The sequence below is a fragment of the Ciona robusta genome, chromosome 2 (genome assembly GCF_009617815.1).
Source record: "Ciona robusta chromosome 2, ASM961781v2".
NCBI lineage: Eukaryota > Metazoa > Chordata > Ascidiacea > Phlebobranchia > Cionidae > Ciona > Ciona robusta.
Window position 1 is genome coordinate 1,333,932 of NC_143236.1, and position 20,361 is coordinate 1,354,292.

The 20,361-nt window shown below is 36.9% G+C and overlaps 2 protein-coding genes across 9 annotated transcripts in view; one reads left to right on the forward strand and one right to left on the reverse strand.

Moving 5' to 3' along the window:
- LOC149739589 (protein-methionine sulfoxide oxidase mical3a-like) overlaps positions 1-20,354 on the forward strand; it is a 30,794-nt gene extending 10,440 nt beyond the window's left edge. The window contains exons 17-46 of one of the 8 annotated variants that reach the window (XM_089873033.1): positions 34-220; positions 544-709; positions 800-931; positions 3,492-3,675; positions 4,128-4,249; positions 4,611-4,724; positions 5,082-5,132; positions 6,179-6,808; positions 7,317-7,363; positions 7,569-7,721; positions 7,952-7,997; positions 8,099-8,654; positions 8,842-9,077; positions 9,403-9,577; positions 9,859-10,053; positions 10,337-10,542; positions 13,934-14,037; positions 14,115-14,204; positions 14,301-14,394; positions 14,509-14,679; positions 14,805-14,939; positions 15,003-15,076; positions 15,624-15,726; positions 17,526-17,654; positions 17,999-18,156; positions 18,355-18,448; positions 18,567-18,660; positions 18,812-18,885; positions 19,338-19,446; positions 19,765-20,354. In XM_089873033.1, coding sequence (XP_089729159.1) covers positions 34-220; positions 544-709; positions 800-931; positions 3,492-3,675; positions 4,128-4,249; positions 4,611-4,724; positions 5,082-5,132; positions 6,179-6,808; positions 7,317-7,363; positions 7,569-7,721; positions 7,952-7,997; positions 8,099-8,654; positions 8,842-9,077; positions 9,403-9,577; positions 9,859-10,053; positions 10,337-10,542; positions 13,934-14,037; positions 14,115-14,204; positions 14,301-14,394; positions 14,509-14,679; positions 14,805-14,939; positions 15,003-15,076; positions 15,624-15,726; positions 17,526-17,654; positions 17,999-18,156; positions 18,355-18,448; positions 18,567-18,660; positions 18,812-18,885; positions 19,338-19,446; positions 19,765-19,855 — 4,720 coding nt within the window. In that variant the 3' untranslated portion in view covers positions 19,856-20,354. Of the gene's footprint in view, positions 1-33; positions 221-543; positions 710-799; positions 932-3,491; positions 3,676-4,127; positions 4,250-4,610; positions 4,725-5,081; positions 5,133-6,178; positions 6,809-7,316; positions 7,364-7,568; positions 7,722-7,951; positions 7,998-8,098; positions 8,655-8,841; positions 9,078-9,402; positions 9,578-9,858; positions 10,054-10,336; positions 10,543-13,933; positions 14,038-14,114; positions 14,205-14,300; positions 14,395-14,508; positions 14,680-14,804; positions 14,940-15,002; positions 15,077-15,623; positions 15,727-17,525; positions 17,655-17,998; positions 18,157-18,354; positions 18,449-18,566; positions 18,661-18,811; positions 18,886-19,337; positions 19,453-19,764 lie in introns of all 8 variants that reach the window. The other 7 variants (XM_089873032.1, XM_089873034.1, XM_089873036.1 and 4 more) reach the window with 7 other exon arrangements.
- Positions 11,182-13,563, reverse strand: LOC149739590 (uncharacterized). Its single transcript, XM_089873051.1, has 3 exons — positions 12,814-13,563; positions 12,267-12,455; positions 11,182-11,506 (listed from the first exon to the last, which is right to left on the reverse strand). Exons 1-3 carry the CDS (start codon positions 13,001-13,003, stop codon positions 11,346-11,348), a joined length of 540 nt encoding a protein of 179 aa, XP_089729177.1. The 5' UTR covers positions 13,004-13,563; the 3' UTR covers positions 11,182-11,345.
- Positions 20,355-20,361: the final 7 nt, after the last annotated feature.

Sequence of the window (20,361 nt, forward strand, 5' to 3'; positions counted from 1 at the left end):
ATTAGTCACCAATGTAAGTTTATGTAACCATAGCACTGCGAGAAAAGATGTGATAACAGTTGGAGGCACTGATGTTACACTACGACCTAAAACATCGACTTCCGATTCAAAGTTGGTGAGCGATCGTGCCAGCAACAGGATCAGCGCGTTGTCAAATCAACTCATTTCACAATGGCAACAAAATGGATCTGAAACACGAAGTAACCCCAAACACAACCTGGTATGTTGATAAAGTAGGATGGGGGAAAATGGAACACTTATTAACTATTTCCTCGTCCCATTTGGTAGTAAACAAAGAACATTCAAAGAATTATAAAACTATATCTTCACAACCCCCATAAACTGTTGTTAGTTGTTTAAAAAACGATCAGAATATTTGGATATTATGTGATAAATGTGTCACATCTTCCCCCACAGTATTATACTGTTTGGTATATTCCTTAATGTTTAAACCAATTTGATGGCTTACGCAACACTAACTGTATTTATGAGTTGGTTTCTTGTATAATATTATGATGTGTAACAGTTTGTATAATTTTGCAGACTCCCAAACCATCTGCAAGTGATAAATGTTATTTCTGTGACCGACGCGTGTACATCGTTGAAAGGTTGAGTGCTGAAGGTTTTTTCTTCCATAGACAGTGCTTCGTATGTACTCACTGTGGTGTGACCCTCAGACGTGGTGGATATGAATTCGACAAAGAATCAGGTGCATAAAAAATATCAAACGTTTTCTTAATTGCTAAAAAAATTCAAGTTTACTCATGATGCAACAGAAAAATAAGTAGCTTTTTTGCAGGAAAATTCTATTGCCGGGCTCACTACTTCGCTCATTCTGAAAACTTTAAAATGGCTGCTGCAAAACCGCAAAAGCAAGCTGTGCGCAAATCAAGTGAATCTGATGATAAGATAACACCGCTACCAAGTGATGGTAAGAGTAACTTGAAAGTTTGCATGGTTTGTATGTAATGTCATTCTCAAACCTCCAAAACACTTTGTAACTCAAACTATGTCATGACTTGAAGTATCAAACACGCATGTGTGTGGAAATTGTGCACTTAAATGTTGTAATTGACTAATTTTTAATTAATTAGTTAAGTTAATAGTAATTTGCACACTTAGCTATCACTAGAAGCACCATCATGCATGAATTGTTAATCTTACTCACGAAGGTATAGCAAGGAAATGGGTTCACTGCATAATTATCGTGATGGTGACTTTCATCACGTTACTTTCTCAAAAAAGTCTTGAGGTGTTGAACATAACATGGAAGACTCTCTCTCAATTGTGGAAGAAGAAATCGACAGTTAAGAACAATGATGATGTTGGTTTACAAACAGATGAGCCAAGCAGAGGATTCTACAATGCCCATCCTCCTGTTGATGTAAAATCCTCTCCTACTGATGGTTTTTCCGCAAAAAATTGGAAGTATAGAAATACAAGCACACATAAATATGAAGTGAGCAACCTGAAGAGATGTTATTCTACTCTAGATGTTTCAAAGTTTCAAGATTCATTCATGAAACGATCCGGTTCCACAAGATCTTTATCCAAACGGCCAATCTTTACTGCAAACATAGCTACGACCAGCAGTACCTTGACTGAAGCAGCCAAATCACCACACCCACATTCGAATGACGAAGATGAAACTTTAGTTGTTCCTTCACCACAGAATCAAGCTAAGGAACCAAGTCAATTATACCAAAACATCTTGAACCAAATATTTTCATTTTACTATCATGGCCTGTTCTTTGATTGGTTCCTCTTTCCCGTGATATCTCTCACGGTGCTCATGCAGCATCATGAAACATTCACGTGCATAACTTCAGGCTTCTAACTCATGAACCATGTTTCTCACAAAAAAGATTGCTTCTTACAAAAATAGATCAGATTGAAAGTTTTATATTTTGTTTGTACCATAGTACAGTAAAGTACTGCCTATTGTTTAAAAAGTGAATTTAATAATTTTTGCCTTTCTAACTATACACCACTGTGATAATCATGTGTAAATTTTAATTCGTGCAATCCAACGCAAAACTTTTGTACATATATTGTAATAGACAATTTAATGTTCCCATTTACAAGTGTTACACCATTTTCTTTCTACACAAGTTCACTGTTGTGTGCAAAGTGATTCTTCCTATTCTGTATCCACAACATTAAGTTTCTGATGCTTTTCTATTATATTTAAATAACGTACCAAATTTATAAAAATCGTGTTCTGTTTATTTTTAGTTCAAGTTTAACTTCTCAGTATAATACACTTTCGATAGGCATTGTATTAATTATGTGTCTGTATTAATTGATAAGCATTTTATTACATGTAATAGGCGTTGTATAGATTGTTACATTGTTAAGCATGAAATGTTGGTAGCACAAAGTGTATTATATCCTTGTTGCATTTGGCATTGTGAAGTCATAAACGTTAAATTAATTTGTCACTGATAATTGCATGGCCTGTCTTGTGTGTCACTTGTAATTTGATCGCACGATTTAGATTGGTATCAACCTCTGCCTTGAGGCAACTAACCATACAAAGTGAGTCACACGATTCTGATGACACCGATTTGCGATTTGTTTTGCTATATTTAATATTTTGATATTAACAGTGCACTCCTTTAATCAGAATTAACATTTAATCATTCATCTTGCTTAGCTGTGTGATTGACAGCTTTCTGTAATATAATTAGCTTATTTTCATGAATTCATTGTTGCAAAGGCTGTTAATCAATGTAATTTTATAATGTTGCTTATATAGTTGGTGGCGTGTGATTAATAGTGGATGGTCCACTTGTTGTAATAAACAACCATAGTTTCAATTAGTCATCTCATTCGCTGATTTTTAGTTTAAAGGTCATTCTGCATTATAAATATACATCTTTGTAACCATATCCCAACTTCTATTGAATTTAGCATCGAATTAACATTTTGTAATCGGACCCTTGTCTATTCACGCGTGGCTATCGTGTCACAAGACAGGGAGACGCTTTTAATGAAAGGAGGACAATGCTGAGATTATCCGGTTACTCTCCTTATATAACTTTAATTACACGGCTTATGTAGGTGATGTGGTGTTCTGTCATAGATGATTGGCATTGTATAATCACAATGTGTTTTAAATCCTGTGTTGTCCCGTACAATTCTTTTCTCTTAATTTTACCCACAGTTCCATGCCTGCCTCGTGATTGGTCAATTTCACCTCATATCATATTTCTGTTCCCTTCTTCCCTTTTGTAGCATTCTCTTCATACAGGAAGCAATGATGTCATACGCACATGCGTTCGATTGCTGTACCAATAGCGCGCGACATGACAAAAATTTGAAAATTCAATGCATGCTTGTTTATGTTTCTTCAGTTTAATTTTCCCGAAACTACACGTTTATATCCCATTTTCACTAGAAAAGTATTTTAAGCTGGCCCTGGACTAACATTTTACGTTATTTTGGCATACTGGAATCTATCCAAATAAAGTTTGTATTCCTTTTTGAAGGTGTGAAACTGTTGAAACCAATTCAAGCTGGTTCTTACCGAACACCAGAGCGAATTGAGCTCGAAAACATTCACCACTTTATGCTTAACGACCAACAAGAGCTTTCCGAAGAAGCGGTAAACAAACACAATCTGAGTGGCACATACGACAAAAGCAATGTTGCTGCTGATAGTGAATACATGAGGTTAGTAGTTACAGTTGCACATTATACATACTGTATACAATATATATGATATCGTTGAAGCATTGAACTATCCTTAACGGTTATTGTTGTATGTTATTTTTCATAGCTTTTTTGTTTATCATTGCTTTTAAATCATAGTCGTTTTAACTTTATCCACATACAATACTGAAAGCAATCATACAAGTTTAACCAATCATACCAGTTTATAAAGGTTTAAAATAATCCAAATTATTATATAGTATTGAAGGGTAAGATGGGACAGTTAGCACATAATTTCCAAATATCCTGATCGTCTTTTAAACAATTAAAACTGTCTATGGAAGTCGTAAGGATACTGTTTTATAATTCCTTGAATGTTCTTTGTTTACTACCAAATGCAATGAAAAAGTAGAATAAAAGGGTGTCCCATCTTCCCCCACCCTACTATAATTAAAAAAACATTCTTTTTTTAGTGACTCCTCTGATGAGGACATAGATTGGGAGGCGGTGTTGAAAGAAGCGATGCAGGATCATGATCCGAGTGAGAGCGAGATTGACAGCGATGACGATCGAGATTACGACACTTCATCCAGAGGTATGAACCAAACATTTTAATTTTTTGCACACATGCAAGGCATTGTACCAGCAGAATTTATTGTAAAGATATTGGTCTGACTTAATGTTTGGTATCAAATTTTACAAGTGTGATGCCCTAATTTCTCTGAATTTTTTAGAACAATGTTTTGTTTGTGATGCAGTGTGTTTGATTACTTGCAATGTGGTTTTATAAACAGATACATGTATTGCCAAAATTGTTACTTTAATTTGCATGTAGTAAGAACTTAAAGAAGTCGTTTACAAAAATATTATTGTTACACTTTCTGATCAATCAGTGTTGGTTATTCTATGATAATTTACTATGAAACAATTTGTAATTTAAAAAATAATGGCAAAAGGTTCTTGTCTGCACAATATCACTACTTTATCGTACTTGGAGGAGTCTTACCTCAACCAATCAGTGAACAGTGTTTGTGATGAAACAATGGCAGATATAACGGACGAATCAGAAGGTAGAATGACTTTGCATCATGTTGAGGCTCTGGTGCTTGGAAATTAATCTCTTCCACTAACAAACGCTGTTGTTCGTAAAACTAACAATTCACACTCTTTGCTTAAGCATGGGCAAGAAATGTCAGGATTTTGAGATCGCTCTCACTTTGCGCACGTTGCTTCTTTTTGAAGACCCACTTCTTGTTTCTCTCACTGGTGTTTTCTAGTCACTTTTAGCACTGTGTTCTATTGGTGAATGCGTCACAACAGTTACTTAATTCATATTAGATATGTACTTGTTATCGCACTTAATGCTTGTAAATAGGTATAAATATTAATATTTCTAATTTTGTCCCTGTTTTGCTTATTTCTTGCAGATGAATGTGAAGAAAAAGTTCTTAAATCCAACTTATCGCCAGTGGCTGAAGGTAAATCTCACCAAGTGCATAGAATTATCACCACATAAACCATGCATTTTCATTAGTAACCCAAAAATTTCAATCTTTGAACTCTGTCTTTGTGCCATAGTAGTGTCATAGGATTAGGATTAGTTTGTTTGCAGTGACTTCTTAGCATTGTCACACTTGTGAAAATCAGTGTTCTAAGGATTAAGCTCTTCCTGATTTCCTGTATTGCTTCCTAGTTATCTTGCTAGTGCATGCCTAGTTATTATAATGAGCCAAGTTATAAAATTGTTCTCTATATATTTTATAAGTGTAGTAGAGTGGGGGAAGATGGGACAACTTTTCATTCTATTTTCTTGTTCCATTTGGTTGTAAACAAAGAACACTCAAAGAATCATATGCTCACGACTTTCGTAGACTGTTGTTAATTGTTTAAAACACGATCCGGATGTTTGGTTATTATGTGCTAAATGTGTCCCATCTGTCCCCACAGTACCATATATACTAAACTTTGGGAACATGAAGACATATATTATTATGCTTGGTGAATACTTGGGTTGATACAACATTCGAATCATGCTGTTATAAACTGTAATGTGGTATACAATGTAGTTATGTTGTATACAATCTACAACTCGCATAAACATGGTTTTAATCCTTAAGTTGGAATAATTATCTGTCTACTGTCTGTATGCACAGTGCACTGTCAGACAGGAAATTTGGGGTAGGATTACAGCGTGTTGGTTTGCCACTTGGTTGTGTTGATTGATTGGATTTCCTCCGTAAAGAGCGAACAATTGCGCTCGTGGTCCAGGAAGTGAACCATATGTCTCACGAAGCTATGGTGCACCGTTCTCTCAGTGTGTCCTGTTACTTTATCTAGCTGCTATGTGCTGAAGTTGTTTGCAAACATTGCGATTTTGTTTTGATGACAGTGAGTGTGTGAGTTAGTGTTAATATGGAAGTTGTTTCAAAGTTGCCTTCCACGCTTGTTGATATGCTGAATGCCAGCTCTCGTTTCTGCCAGCAGGAATCAAAGCAATATTCAAGCAACTTTTTGTTGTGTCCAGATGATGAGCAACCATTTAGCAATGATCTAAATGATGACGTGCCAGAAAAGATGGCAGATTATCAAAAGGAGCAAGAGGATGAAATCAAATCTCCTGAAGAGAAAAAGTCGTCAAGTGCCGAATCTTCATCAAATGGTGAAAACAGCATGGCCACAGTTGACTTTGGTTCAGAAGAGGAAGAGATTGAGATAAATGGAGAACCTCATAGCATTACCAATGGAGAATCTGTTAAACCTTTGCAAAGAACTTTACCTCGTTCATGCAGGGACTCCAAGTTAAATCTGGTTAGCGATAATAGTTTCGAGGATTTATTTCAAAGCGTTGAAGTTGAAAGTGATCAGCCAAACGATCCGGAGACACCAGAAGAATGCCTCTTTCTCTCCATCTCTGAGATGAAACTGCATAGCCAAAAGTTTAACCTTGAACTGACACCCCAAAAGTGCAGAGTCAACTACATCCCCAAGAAGGAGTTGTCAGTTATATCCGGCCATCAAAGTGATGCCGGTCATGATTCAGATGGTGTTTCATCAACATACGATGCTGTGCACGTTTGGTTGTCCGGTTGTCTTAAACTTGACTCTGCAAGTGACAGTGAACAGAAGCCAGCAACAAATGGATTGAAAGGACTAGGTGAGACAGCTGGTCTTCTCTACTGCTTATATAAAGGTTTTTGGGTGGTTTTGGCAGCTCATGTTCGTTTCAGGCTTTGGTGTTTTAAACATCTGCTGTGTTTGTTTTTCACTCAAACTTGTTTTGTTGATTTGGTCTTCTATGTTTTACATAACAAACATCAACCACATATTTCTGTTCATTTTCTATTCAGTTTTTCTCACTGTGTTTTATATCACTGTCTTGATTGTTTTTGAAATTTCTGATGGCAGAATACTCGGCATTTATTGTTTTTCATTTCATTTGTGGTTTGTTGGTTTGTAATCACTAATGCTTTTAAGTAACGTAAAATTTAGGTGTGTAAGTTTTATTCTTACCTAATAAACTAATTGCATGGTAATTGCACGTCACCCAATTCATACTTGTGCATGTGTGATTACTTTGATTTGCATAACAATTTAAACTTTGCATGCTAAATTATCCCATTCAACCCTTAGACTTTATTACTAACCCTTTTTCTGTAATATAGAACTGGACACAAGTGATTTTTCACATGTTTCAAGTGACGACGAAAAGGTGATTTGAACTTTATGTTTTTTTTTACTTTATTTATTTTAAAAGCACTTTATCTGCTTTTACTTTAAACCCAATGTGACAACTTTTCCTTTTTAAAAAAAAAAGAAAAATATTTATCCTACAGTAAATTTATGTTTTTTAATAAACTCAATTCTGGCTGTCGTTACCAAAAAGACAAGTTAATATCTAATGATGTTATTACCAGGTCAAGAAAGCTCAGAGTTTATCCACTTCCTCATCTGCATCACCTTTAGATGACGACACTCAAGAACTTGTCACAAAATACAACCAAGTCCTCGACGAGAAACAAAATGAAGAAAATGTTGATACTGATGTGGCCAAGACAGAGAATTTTAAAGTGGGATTTGTTTTATTTGGTTAAAATTATGTGCACAGTTTAAATTGCTACTCGGTATTTGGATGTAGTAGTTAGAACATTCTATTGGTTTGACTTCTTTTGAAAAACTTTAATAGAAAAAATAAAAAAAAAAATAATAAAAAATATTTTTCTTGTTATATTAGAGTGCTTTATTCCCAGTTTATTATTTTATGTTTATTTTTTACTCCAGTAATGCAAATTATTTTCAGGATAAGCAAGGTGTTCAAACTCTTTCAAATGGGGATACAGCTGCTGGTAAGTTCTCGATACTTGTTAGTTGTAACTTCATTGTTTATCCTATGATTTTTGTTACTTTTATTAAAAACTTGCACTTAATTCATGTTTTTTTCCCCAAGGTTTAAAGAGTGTAAGTTTAAGTTCAATCAGCACAGAATCACTAAGTGACAATGTAGACGTACCTCAAAGTCCTTTAAAACCAAAGTTAGACCAACAAATAAACACTGCCACTGCTACCACTAAGCCATCAGGTGAACTAGAAAATACGGATTTGTGCAATGATGATGAAAACAAACAGACTGCTGATGTAAGCACCCACCAAGCTGCCATGCCTGATAAGAAGCCAAGGACAGTGTTTGGTATATTAAGTAGTCCTGTGTCTGAAGTAAAAGACCTACCATCTGGTCACAAAGAAGAGCCAGAAAAAATAGTTGCCAAAAATATTGAAAATGTTAAGCCAAAAGAAGCAGAAAGTACAGAAGAAATCAATGGACAACATCATATGCAACGTTTTGACACATTAGACCGCGTGGAAAATTACTTGAACACAACTCCTGTTGGAATTAATGATTCGATCACGGAGGAGAAATTTATAACAAATAGATCAGAAGATGGTCTTAGTTTATCCGATGCATCTGTAGATGATGACATCGAACTATCTTCCAACAGTTCCTCGTAAGTTGACCTGCGTTAAAATTTTTGGCTGTTGCTACAAATTAAGTCTGAGCTATTTTTTTTCTAAAAATCTAAGTCCAATTACTTCAGGAAAGAAGCGTTCAGGTTTATTTTGTATTTAACACATGATAAACTGTTTTAAACTTTAGAAAAACCTTTTTTGAAACAGGTTTTAATTATCTTTCAGATCTGGTTCAGAATTAAACACGGCACAACTTGATGTGAGTGATCTCATCAAGGATAACTCGGATAAGAAATCGTGTCCTCCAGATGCTTCTCTTCTTAAAGATAAACTTGGGAAGCAGCCAGTAAGCTCCGAACAGAAGAGGACCTTTCCTCGCCTTCCATCCACAGAGAGCATCATGATCAGAGCTTCATTCACAGGGAAGGGAAACAACACGAGCGTTTGGAGCAATCTTGATAGTGGGTTTAGTTGCTTATCATAAGTTTTACAAAGTCTCGCCTGTGTTTTATAAAATTTTGGTATGAAATGCTGCACAAAATGCAGTTGTGGAAAATCTAAAATAGTTTTGTAAAAGCATAAACCACCTTTGCAATTTTTTGTTTTTTGGAAAAAATATTTTTCATTGCGTAATGTGACGGGACCTGCTTAGTGTTTGTTATCGGCCACTGTTAAAAAATTGAAAGCTAAAGTGAGATTTTTTTATTATAGATATCATATATGTAACTCAAACTATTATTATTGTTGCATAAATTTTGATTTAAAATTATTTTTTTATCTCAACAGATGAAAGCATGACATCAGAAAAAGATGTCACACGACCAACACCTCGTCCACGAAGCACTGCCTTCTGTGATTCTTCGTTTATTTCAAACTACAGACCTGGTCCTGACAGCACTTTATCATCTGATGAAACCAAAGTTTCCGCTGCTCCAACTGAACGCAAATCTTCATTCGATAGGTTCGTTCAAATATCCACTTTTTTGACTTTTAATGAAATTTCTGAACTAACATAAACTTTCAAGCAAAATGTCGTTAATTATTGAGGTAATGGGCCAAGTGTCGCCTAAACCTATAATCCCATATATTTAGATGTTATGGGAACATATATTTAAGCTCCAGTTGGCCTATTACTCCAATGATTTACGCCATTTTGCTTCACAGTTTATATAAATTCGAAAAACGTACCTTAGGATAAAAATTAAAGAATAGGCTCTTCAATTTTACAAAATCTCTCATCAGCTTGGAGCTCCAAATGAAACTTCGTCTTCGTGCGAGGAAAAAATGGTTTCGCCAAGAATCCCTCACAAGCAAACAGAACAAAGAGCACTCCTCTCCATCGCAACCATCGGTCGCTGACTCTGGGATTTCTCTTCGTGATAAAGATGCCTCGTCACCGGATGTCGTCGAAGATGAACCACCAACTTATAATTCCACGTACGAAAGTGTTTCTTTTTACAATTAGTTAGTGTTGCTAACATTTTTAATTTAGTTTATTTCTAACAATATGCTTTGCTTGGTTACTACAATGTATATGTAACCACATGGCAGTGTGTACAGTATAGGGTGTTATTAAAGTAATGTCAAGAAAAAACGTCATTTCTTTGCTTTTTAATCAAAAATTTTGCTATTTTTATTAGTTTTATAGTATTTCAACCAAAAAATATTTAAAAATGTGTTGCCATTTTGCCTTACTCTTTTTTTTAACACAACATTACAGTTTGAGCAATCAAGTGGATGTTATAGTTACTGAACCCAACACACCAAACAACCAATCTCATTCAAGATCGAAATCATTCGATTCCGACAACGATCAGTTCTTTACCCCTCCTTCCCGACGTAACCCCAAAAGTGGGGTCATGAACCCCATATCACCCACATCAGGACGAACCAGACCCCCTACCAGTAGACAGAGATCATTCTTAGGTAAGTGGTGTGTTTCCTGGTTTATAGTAGGGAGGAGAAAGACGGGGACACCTTTAGCACATAATATTCAAATATCCTGATCGTGTATTAAACAATTAACAACGGTCTATGGGAGTCGTGATGATACGGTTTTATAATTCTTTGAATATTATTTGTTTACTATCGAATGGGACGAGAAAATAGAATGGAAAATATGTCCCATCTTCCCCCCCCCTACTACATAACTTATGGTTTAAGTTTGTGGTGTTCAATCTTTTTCTTTTTGCTGCCATTTTTATATCACCATAAGACCATGTAGCACCTTCTTAAAACAAATTCAGTACATGGCACAAACTTCATAAATTTATTTCAATTTCCAACTGGTTTGACCAGTAAACCTAAATGTTTTGCTTGCAAACCAACTAAAATACCTCAGTATGACGTGTACTACCAGTTAAGAACAACTGGTCTGAACAGTTCGTTAAGGCTTTTCATATCACTCTGTTTTTTTTCAAAATATCGATTATTTAAAATCAATTAGTTTGTATACATTGTGAACAACTCAATAATGGGAAAATTCCTACTCAAAATACCCTTGTGCAAATATTGTTTTCTCATTACTCGCTAACCAACCAACAAATAATCAACCACCACTTGAAGTTAATAGATAAAAAAAGAATTTATTCTGCTCGGGGCAATCACGTCCACGTCGCTTATCTGGCCACACTTTCCACTATGTACTTAAAAGTAGAATAAAATAAGTCCTTTAAATCGCCACCGATCACACTGTGTATTTTTCCGCCGTCTCGCCATCATTACTGACGTCATCTATGCGTTACTATTTCGTCACAATTGACGTTAGCACCCAGAACAACCCTCCCGCCACAACAAGTCCTCTTGCTCGTATTAAATGGCGACTCCCCACAACACGAGTCCGGCCGAACAGAGTTCGGGTTTCTAGATTTTCTCGGCAGTTTTGGTTGCCCTAAAAAAACAAACAAGCAGTCAGAAAACGTACTATAGGGGGAGATGGAACACCTTTAGCACATAATATTCAGATATCCTGATCGAGTTTTGAACAAGTAACATCAGCCTATGATAGTCGTAAGGATATGGTTTTATAATTCTTTGAATGTTCTTTGTTTACTACTAAATGGAACAAGAAAATAGAATGAACAAGTGTCCCATCTTTCCCCACCCCACTTAATGTAACTTTTTACTTATTAACGATCAGGTCTCGCCATGTAGCACACGAAACGTTTGAACAATAACGCTAAATATTAAACATTACATTTTGCTGCTCGTAGCAACAGCAGCAGCCAATGCAGCTCGTAATGATTTTCGATAGATCGGATTTCCTTTATCCTGTTTTGAAATCCCGTGTATTGCGTGTGAACTTAGCTAAATAGGCTGGGTAATTTAAACATATTTTGCTTTAATGGTGGTGTGCATAGTATGTAGATGTTTCCTGACAGTCCCCAGCCGCATACAAAATCAAATAGTCGTAAAGTTGCAACGTGGAAATCCCTATGATATATATATAGTAGATGGGGAAGATGGGGCACCTTTGCATTCTATTTTCTCGTTCCATTTGCTAGAAAACAAAAATTCAAAAAAATATAAAACCGTTACCTCACTACTCGCATGAACCGTTGTTTAAAACACTATCAATATATTCGAATATTATCTGCAAATGGCGTCCCATTTTTCCCCACCCTACTATATACTAAGAACCGGAAACTCACCGTACACACACAGTGTAAGTTGGTTGTAGCACTGAGACCTGTGGTCCGAACAGCAATCATCAAAGTAGAGGTAACACGCAATATCACAGAAACAACCCGACGCAGTATAACAGTTCGGGTCTTGACCATGACAACAAGTTGGTAAACCGAACTCGGCCCTCGCGGCGCACGTTGACGGAAATAACGGATCTGAAACCGGGTTTCAAACGTTTTTACACCAACTAAAACCAACAACTCTGTTTTGGACTTTATTTTGATGGGAAGCGTTGAAAGCTATATTGTTGTTTTCTGTACGAAATTACATGATTTAGTAGGGTGGGGAATATGGGACACCTTTTTATTCTATTTTCTCGCCCCATTTGGTAGTAAACAAAGAACATTCAAAAAGTTATAAAACCATATCCTCACGGCTTCCATAGACCGCTGTTAATTGTTAAAACACGATCAGGATATTTGGATATTATGTTCCAAAGGTGTCCCAACTTCCCCACCCTGCTATACATATCACTGCGGGTTTCTGTAGGTTGCTTTCCTTTTCCATAGTTACCTGGTGGAGCGGTGGTAATGGCTGTCGCCTTTTTCACTCGACCTCTTCCTTGGTTATACCACCATTGAGGTGGTTTGGCCGATTCCAATCGTTTAAGTTTGACAAACCTCATGTTAACTGGTGTAGCATGCGGGCAATACCTTATCATACTCAACATAACAGTTACCAATATCGGTACACTCCATTCCATAATCAAGGCCTTTCTCGTCTACTTTATTTAATCGAGCATCGTCAACCTATAGATAAGCAAGGTGGAATATAAATATTGCTGTTTTAAACTATCGTGCTTGCTGAAAATGATAAATTCTGCTTTACACGGTATATGATGCTGCGACGTTTACTTATATAGCTGCTAACAGCAAACATGCGTTTAGGATTCACATCGTCGGCAAGAAGCGCATCGGTTTGTTGTCAACTGATCCCCTTGTTAAAATTGTAAGCATTCGCCTACGAGCTACGATAATCCTTTAAACTTTACGTGCTAGCTCATTAAAACGACCAATTTCCACAACATCCTTGCCAAATTTGTTTACAAACTTGATGGACACGCCAATCAAGTTTAAACGTCTCTTAATACAGTGCCTGTGATCTTCTGCTTTAAAACGTTCATACAAACCGTTCCAGCCGCCGGGCAACCAAGTGTAGTTAAAAAACACCAACCAACAGGTTAATACGTTACGACGCATAAGGTGTGCGTTGTAAATGAAAGGTCTCCGCCCACATAAACCTCACTTAAAACCCACGACGGCAAAGCGACGAAGTGACTTTCAGATCTTACCACGATACGGTCAAATCTTAAACCGCATCTGTAAATTGTAATATAGGTTTGCAGGCTTTCGAAAACACGTTTTATCCAGCGCTTAAATTACGATTACCTTGTGTTTGAGTCACTTAAAACACAGCGTAAATCACCTGGTTCTCTGGGCACATTCAGTTAGAAGGTGCCTATTTAATCATAATTTCTGCATACGACACGAACCGTGGTGCGTAATTAGGTTTATTTACTCAAAACAGGTATGTTTGTTTGTTCAAAGTGATCGCGCAACAATATACACGCCATACAGCCATCGTGTATTTCTAATTAACGTCCCAATTTCTGACAAACGTATTTTACTTACAGACGTCACGGACGACTTCGTTTCTGCCCCAACGACCCCACTCAACCCCCGGGTATTACCCTCGGCACCCTCGAACACGAGGAGAGCGCTGCCAGCTCTTCCAAAGGTAATATACGACGGCATTAATGACGTCATCAAATGTTTACACCCGTATACCGCATGCTAAACTAGACTGTCTACCAGGTCGCCCATTTGGAGGCGCTCTCACCTACAGGTTCCCCTCAATCTCCGCAGACGAAAAAATCAATCGATGAAGAAATGCGAGCACGAGAGGTAACTTTCCGTTGTATTTTTGCCCTTATGACGTCATAATTCCCACAAACGCAGTAAGTTGAAAGATAAATAAACACAATGTGACATTTTTTAAAGATTCGAGTGAACGAAAGAGTTGCGAAAATGAAAGAGTCATCGTTACGTAACAGAAGTGGTTCTGACATCACAAAGACTTCGTGTTCGTCAATAGGTAACATAACTTCACTTACTGTTTATTTATAAAACATGTTTAAACCTCGATTCAACACAATAACAATTTATTTTGTGTCGCCACTGCAGTTTAAAAAAATGATAATATTTTCAGATGAAGCTGACCTCTTGAGCATAATGCGCGAGTTCCGCGATGATGACGTCATCGACCATCACTCGAACGAACCCGCTTATTCGGGGATTTCCCCAAAACCAAAACGAAAGTCGTCCTTCCGCCATAAGTTCAAAAGATTGAGTAAAAAGAAAGTTGATTCCAACTCGGAAGGTGAAAATAAACAACAATGTTTAAGGTTCACCAATGTGACGTCGCACACTTGACTGTTTATTAGTTTTTTAAACGTATTTTTACCGCATTTCTGTTTTAAGATTACGGTTTGGACGTTTTTTTAGATTCTGAACGAGTCCGGAGGTCTTTACCAATCCCCAACCTCTCTGCTGATGTAGTGACCGGATCATCATCTGCATTTGATTCCGCTTCCAAAAGTGAGAGTCCTGGTAAGAAGAAGAAGACAAAGCAGAGGAAGAGTAAGAGCTTTATTCTGTTTTTCATTTTTCTTGTTTATGTATTAAGTTTGTTTTTATTTTTAGGCAAAACCAAACTTGTATTGCCCGATGCGCCCGGCAACGATAACAGTGGTACAAAGAAGCATTCACCTGGCAAGGTCAGTAGTTTATTAATGTTTAAACATACATAAAACATATAGTAGGTCGGGGGAAGATTGGACACCTTTCCATTCTATTTTCTCGTCCTATTTGGTAGTAAACAAAGAACCTACAAACAATTATAAAACCGTATCTTCACAACTCCTATAGACCGTTGCTGATTGTTTAAAACACGATCAGAATATTTGGATATTATATGCTAAAGGTGTCCCATCTTCCCCCACCCCCTACTATACAAACTATAGCGGGCAGGACTAACGTTACGTCATGAAACGGCGCTTGTGTCCGCCATTACCGATCACACAAAAAAGGGCGTGAATCGCCCATACAAATGCATGGTCGACGTGTGTTTATTTGGTGCTTGTAAGCGATAAAGGGTTAAAAACCTCGAAAGCGTTTGTTTTAACATTTAAAATATAAGTTCCAATATAAATCTTGTTTTCTCAATACTAACTTTGGTATATGTTATTGCCGTTAAGTAACCCATCGTTCCCGCAGTGCGAAATATAGATGGTGTTTTTTTCACTTAATACATGCTTCATGTAGAGAGGTTTGTTCCGCATCTCACCGAGGAAAAAGGAGAAGAAGATCTTACCTGATGTTGGTGATGGACGGAGCACTTTGGAGAGGAAATACGAGACAGCGTCAGGTTAGATGTGCGAATAAACCTTAATATATCAGAAATGGTATTATCGGCTACCGGCTAAACTAGCCGCTCGTGGTTACTATTGGTTACCGCGTTTTCCTAGTCCGCCAATCAAATGTAGTCGGTGTTTTTCACGTTTAGTCGGCCAGCTAATTTTCTGTGCGTTACTTATTACAGCAGTTAGTCATTCAAACCTTACCGACCAAACTTTATTTCGGCGACTAAAAAAAAGCAAAATCGATTTTAGGCGGCGACTAGTTTAGTCTGTAGCCGGGAACACCATTGCTGGTTCGACAAATATGTAACATAGCTGATGTTAATTCTTGGCTTGGTACAGCGAGCAGTTATAAAACATTAATAAATTAGTCGTATATCATTTGTTTACTGATTAATCGTTAATGTATTGCGCGAGGGATGTACTCTGAATGAAATTTGTCATTGATAATTTCACATATACATGTAAACCGAATATTCGTATATATCAACCATATCATATATAAACGTTTTATCGCACATTTGCCTAATACTCGCAAGAAATTAGTTTACGCACATAACGTAATAAGCGTGTCATCTGCTGTAGAAGGTTGGTTGTTAAGCACATAACGTAATAAGCGTGTCATCTGCTGTAGAAGGTTGGTTGTTAAAAATATGCCTGAAGGACAGTTTTAGTTGGTAGTAGCACTATAACGTATTAGAAATTGGGACACCTTTAGCACATAATATCCAAATATCCTGATCGTGTTTTAAACAATTAACAACGGCCAATCGAAGTCGTGGGCATATAGTTGTATAATTCTTTGAATGTTCCTTGTTTACTACTAAGTGGGGCGGGAAAATAGAGTTAAAAGGTGTCCCGTCTTCCCCCACTCTACTGTATTATAAATATGATTCAGCAATGTTGCGCTAAAATACCTAACTCAATGTTGATACGCGCATAAACATTCTACCATGCCAAAAGCGTATACGACATGTCTGTACCAACGTTGGTCTGTGTCGGCAAGTCAATACACGAGTTACATATCTTGATAACGATTCTCGAGCAGCAATACCTCGGTACTCGACCCTAAGCTCTTCGTGCAAAGTAAACACTGAAAGTTGTTGCTGGTCGATAATCAAAGTGTTGCCTGACAAGTTTACGCTGTCACTCCCCGCTGTGGTTCTGAGTTAATAGAAAAATAATTCCGCAACACTGCCGCGATAATGTAATACGATACGCAGTGACAGGAAATTCGTATTGAACGGTCGTTTCATACACGCTAGACAAAACTCTATACCTAGGTTAAGGTACTTGGTAGTTCCGTCTGCTGTAGGAAAGTTTAGGATTCAGTATGTTATTACTTATGTTGGAGGTAGTTTTGAACAAACAGTTTAGACTTATAGCTACAATGTTGGCGTGTTGTATTAATTATTTAAGTTATTGCGGATTTGTAAATAAAAGCATGTATGTACTTGTAAATGCTTGAATGAATGTAATGTAACTTTCTTTATCTTCGCGCGGCCGGAAAACGAGAGTCGTTTCGTTATAATACCGATGTCCATACACCTCGTGCCAGCTTACGAGTTACCTTGTATGTTACTTTGTGGGTAATCATTTTTATGTGTGGCTGATAATTTGGACAACCCATTAATGGGTTGAGGTAATCGTCATTAGAGTCTTGCCCAGGGACACATACACCCACAATGGTTGCAACGAACCTTAAACACATTACCTCTGGGATAGAGGAATGCGCGCTAACCACCTTGCCACGACCGCGGTGATGATTTCTGTTACTTAACTAACAAATTAAATCCTTTCCGCACAGAACGTGAGAAAGCCATAGTTCGAGGCGAAAGATTTCGTGTGCTGCCACAATTACCGACAGTTCCAGTTCGAGAAAGTGAAAAATCTTGGAAAGAAATTCGTTCGTTCTCCTGTGACGACATAGAGGAAGGTAAACGTCACGACTCTACTAGAATCCTATTTTTAATAAAAAAATTATTGCCATTTGTTTTCCGAGCCACACAATTTACCGTTTTCATGCCTGTTTCCTGATACGTAAGCTCTTACGACGCTAAAAGTTTTTTAATATATAAAGTATACGCCTATTTTTTATATAAAGTATACGCCTATTTTTTATATAAAGTATACGCCTATTCTTTTATTTTTTTACACAGTTTGCCATTTATTAATTTGCATTTTTTTTTTAACTCATTCAGTTTGCGCTCTAACCCTTTTAAACCTCAATTCTGCTTGACACATAAGTTTCTGACCAGCACAATCACCTTCCAATTGCAGATCGTCCATTCAGTCGCCACCAATTTGGTCGTAAACGTCAGACTACATTGGCTGGTCTTACGCCGTCGCAAATCGATGCAAAGATCACTCGTCGCGTCAAAATTGCTGCACGCAGACAAGCGAAGATGGAAGCTCAACGTAGATTAACACGGGCGCAGGTGATAAGACGCTAAACAGCATAAATATATATATCCAGTGTTTACGCCGTTATTCGATTCTTATTAAGTGTATTTTAGTGTGCATTTACAACGAGACACATACGCGTATTGTCCAGCCATGTAATACAAACATTGCTTATTCGAATTGAATGTAATGTATTTTTTATCATTTTATCATTTACCCGTTGTTTGACGTAGGCGATACAACGTCAGCTTGAAGAGGTAGAAGTACAACAGAAACTATTAGAAGAAAGAGGAGTTAAGCTGGAGATGCTACTGCGCGAAACATCTGGTAATTGCGACAGTTTATAATCGTTACGTCACTAAAAAAAAATTTTTTTAATTTTTTTTTTTCTTAAAAAATTTTGTTTAGAATTTTATAAAATAGCTATTTTGACGTCATAACTCAGGCGAAAATGAAGATTCTAGAACCATGAAGAAATGGTTTGATCTTGTGCAAGAGAAGAACGCATTGTTGAGATACGAGAACGAACTTATGATAAAGTAAGTTGCTTTATAAAGGCGTTACCACGGCCCACTAGTGATACGGCCTGGTAATTCACTTCGTCACTTCGTGAATTACCAGGCCGTATCTCTAGTAGGCCGTGGCGTTACTTAAAATAAAGTTAATTTTATTCATTGTTTCCATCAACAGCCAACGTGAGTTGCAACTGGAAGATGTACAAAGTCGCTTACAGCAGGAATTAAGAGAAAGAATGGCGACTGATGGTAAACAGTATATCACTTATTTATAAACCCTTGGTAAAAAGCAAATGCTTTATTGATGCAGTTGAAATATAATGGTTTGAAATTTTAAACAGAGTACCTAAACTTTTTTAACTGCACAAAAATTAGTTAATTTCTTTGAAACATTTTGTTCATCGCTCGTGTTGTATTCATCGTGCATGTTTCTATAGTTTGAGAATTTATACCTAAAAGTATATACAGTAGGGTGGGGGAAGATGGGACACCTTTTCTCTGTATTTTATCGCCCCATTTGGTAGGAAACAAAGAACTTTCAAAGAATTATTAAACCGTATCCTTACGACCCCCTTTGTTATTGTTTAAAACAAGATCAGGATATTTAGACAAAAGGTGTCCCATCTTCCCCACCATATTATATGCACTAATTTACACCATTGTTCCGTCAATTTTGTTCCTAATTTTTCAATTCCTCCCAGACACTCGAAAAACATCGGAGCAACTTTCCCAAGAGAAAGAAATCCTCAGGAAGATGTTGGAAGTCGTGGAACAGAGGGATGAGCTGGTCGGACTTCTCGAGGAGCAAAGGTTAAAGTGAGGCTGATAATATTTCTCTTTCCTTTTTTCAAATAACTTTTTTATTTTTTTACTTTTACGAGGCAGGTTTACAACGCCTAAACTGTTTGTTAAACAGTTGTTCTTGTTTTATAAACTTAACCATGGAATAAAAAGCCTATGTTGTAACTATTTAAACTGCCCTTCCCTGCAAGAATAAATAAGTAATGATATTTCAATGCGCAGTTTGGGCACATTCGTTAAGCTCAACTTGTTTCATGAAACATTTCACCGTTAATACGAACCTTGAATAAAATAATTCTCACTTAACGGTTTCTAATCTTAAACCAGGGAGAAGGAAGATGCGATTGATCCGGAGGTGTTGATGATGAGCAATAAGTTCAGCGCCTTCACTGGCGACCTCTCCTCAGCTAATCGTTAATGTTTTCCCAGTGTTATCAGATATGAATGATCATTTTCTCCAAAAAGTTCAGTGTTGCCGTCAAAAACACAGGACCAAATGATCGCATAACCACTGTGCCCCATTCTCAGCGGTTCTAAATTTTAGTATTGTGATTTAAACCTTCCATCATTGTATTCATTTGCTGCAAACTGTGCTTACATGGTGGACCTGTTTATTTTGTTACGTATTAATCAATGTTGCTTTTGAGCTGCTTTGTTTACGCATGCTGTTTTTAATCAATGTTATATACTTTTGCTTTGTTACTGGTATGTGCGGGCCAAGCATGACATCGACCAAATATTTTCATAAGCCATAAGGAAGCTTTACGTGCTGCCGAAAGCAAAGGCCAATGAACTTTTACAATCCTTAAAAACTGCTTTAATTTTCATCACCGCACTTTAGATTGCACTTTCTTAAACCTATATCTGCGTGCTATGCTTTAAGGTACGGGAATAAAAGACTTCACGCAGTGCGGAAATACCACT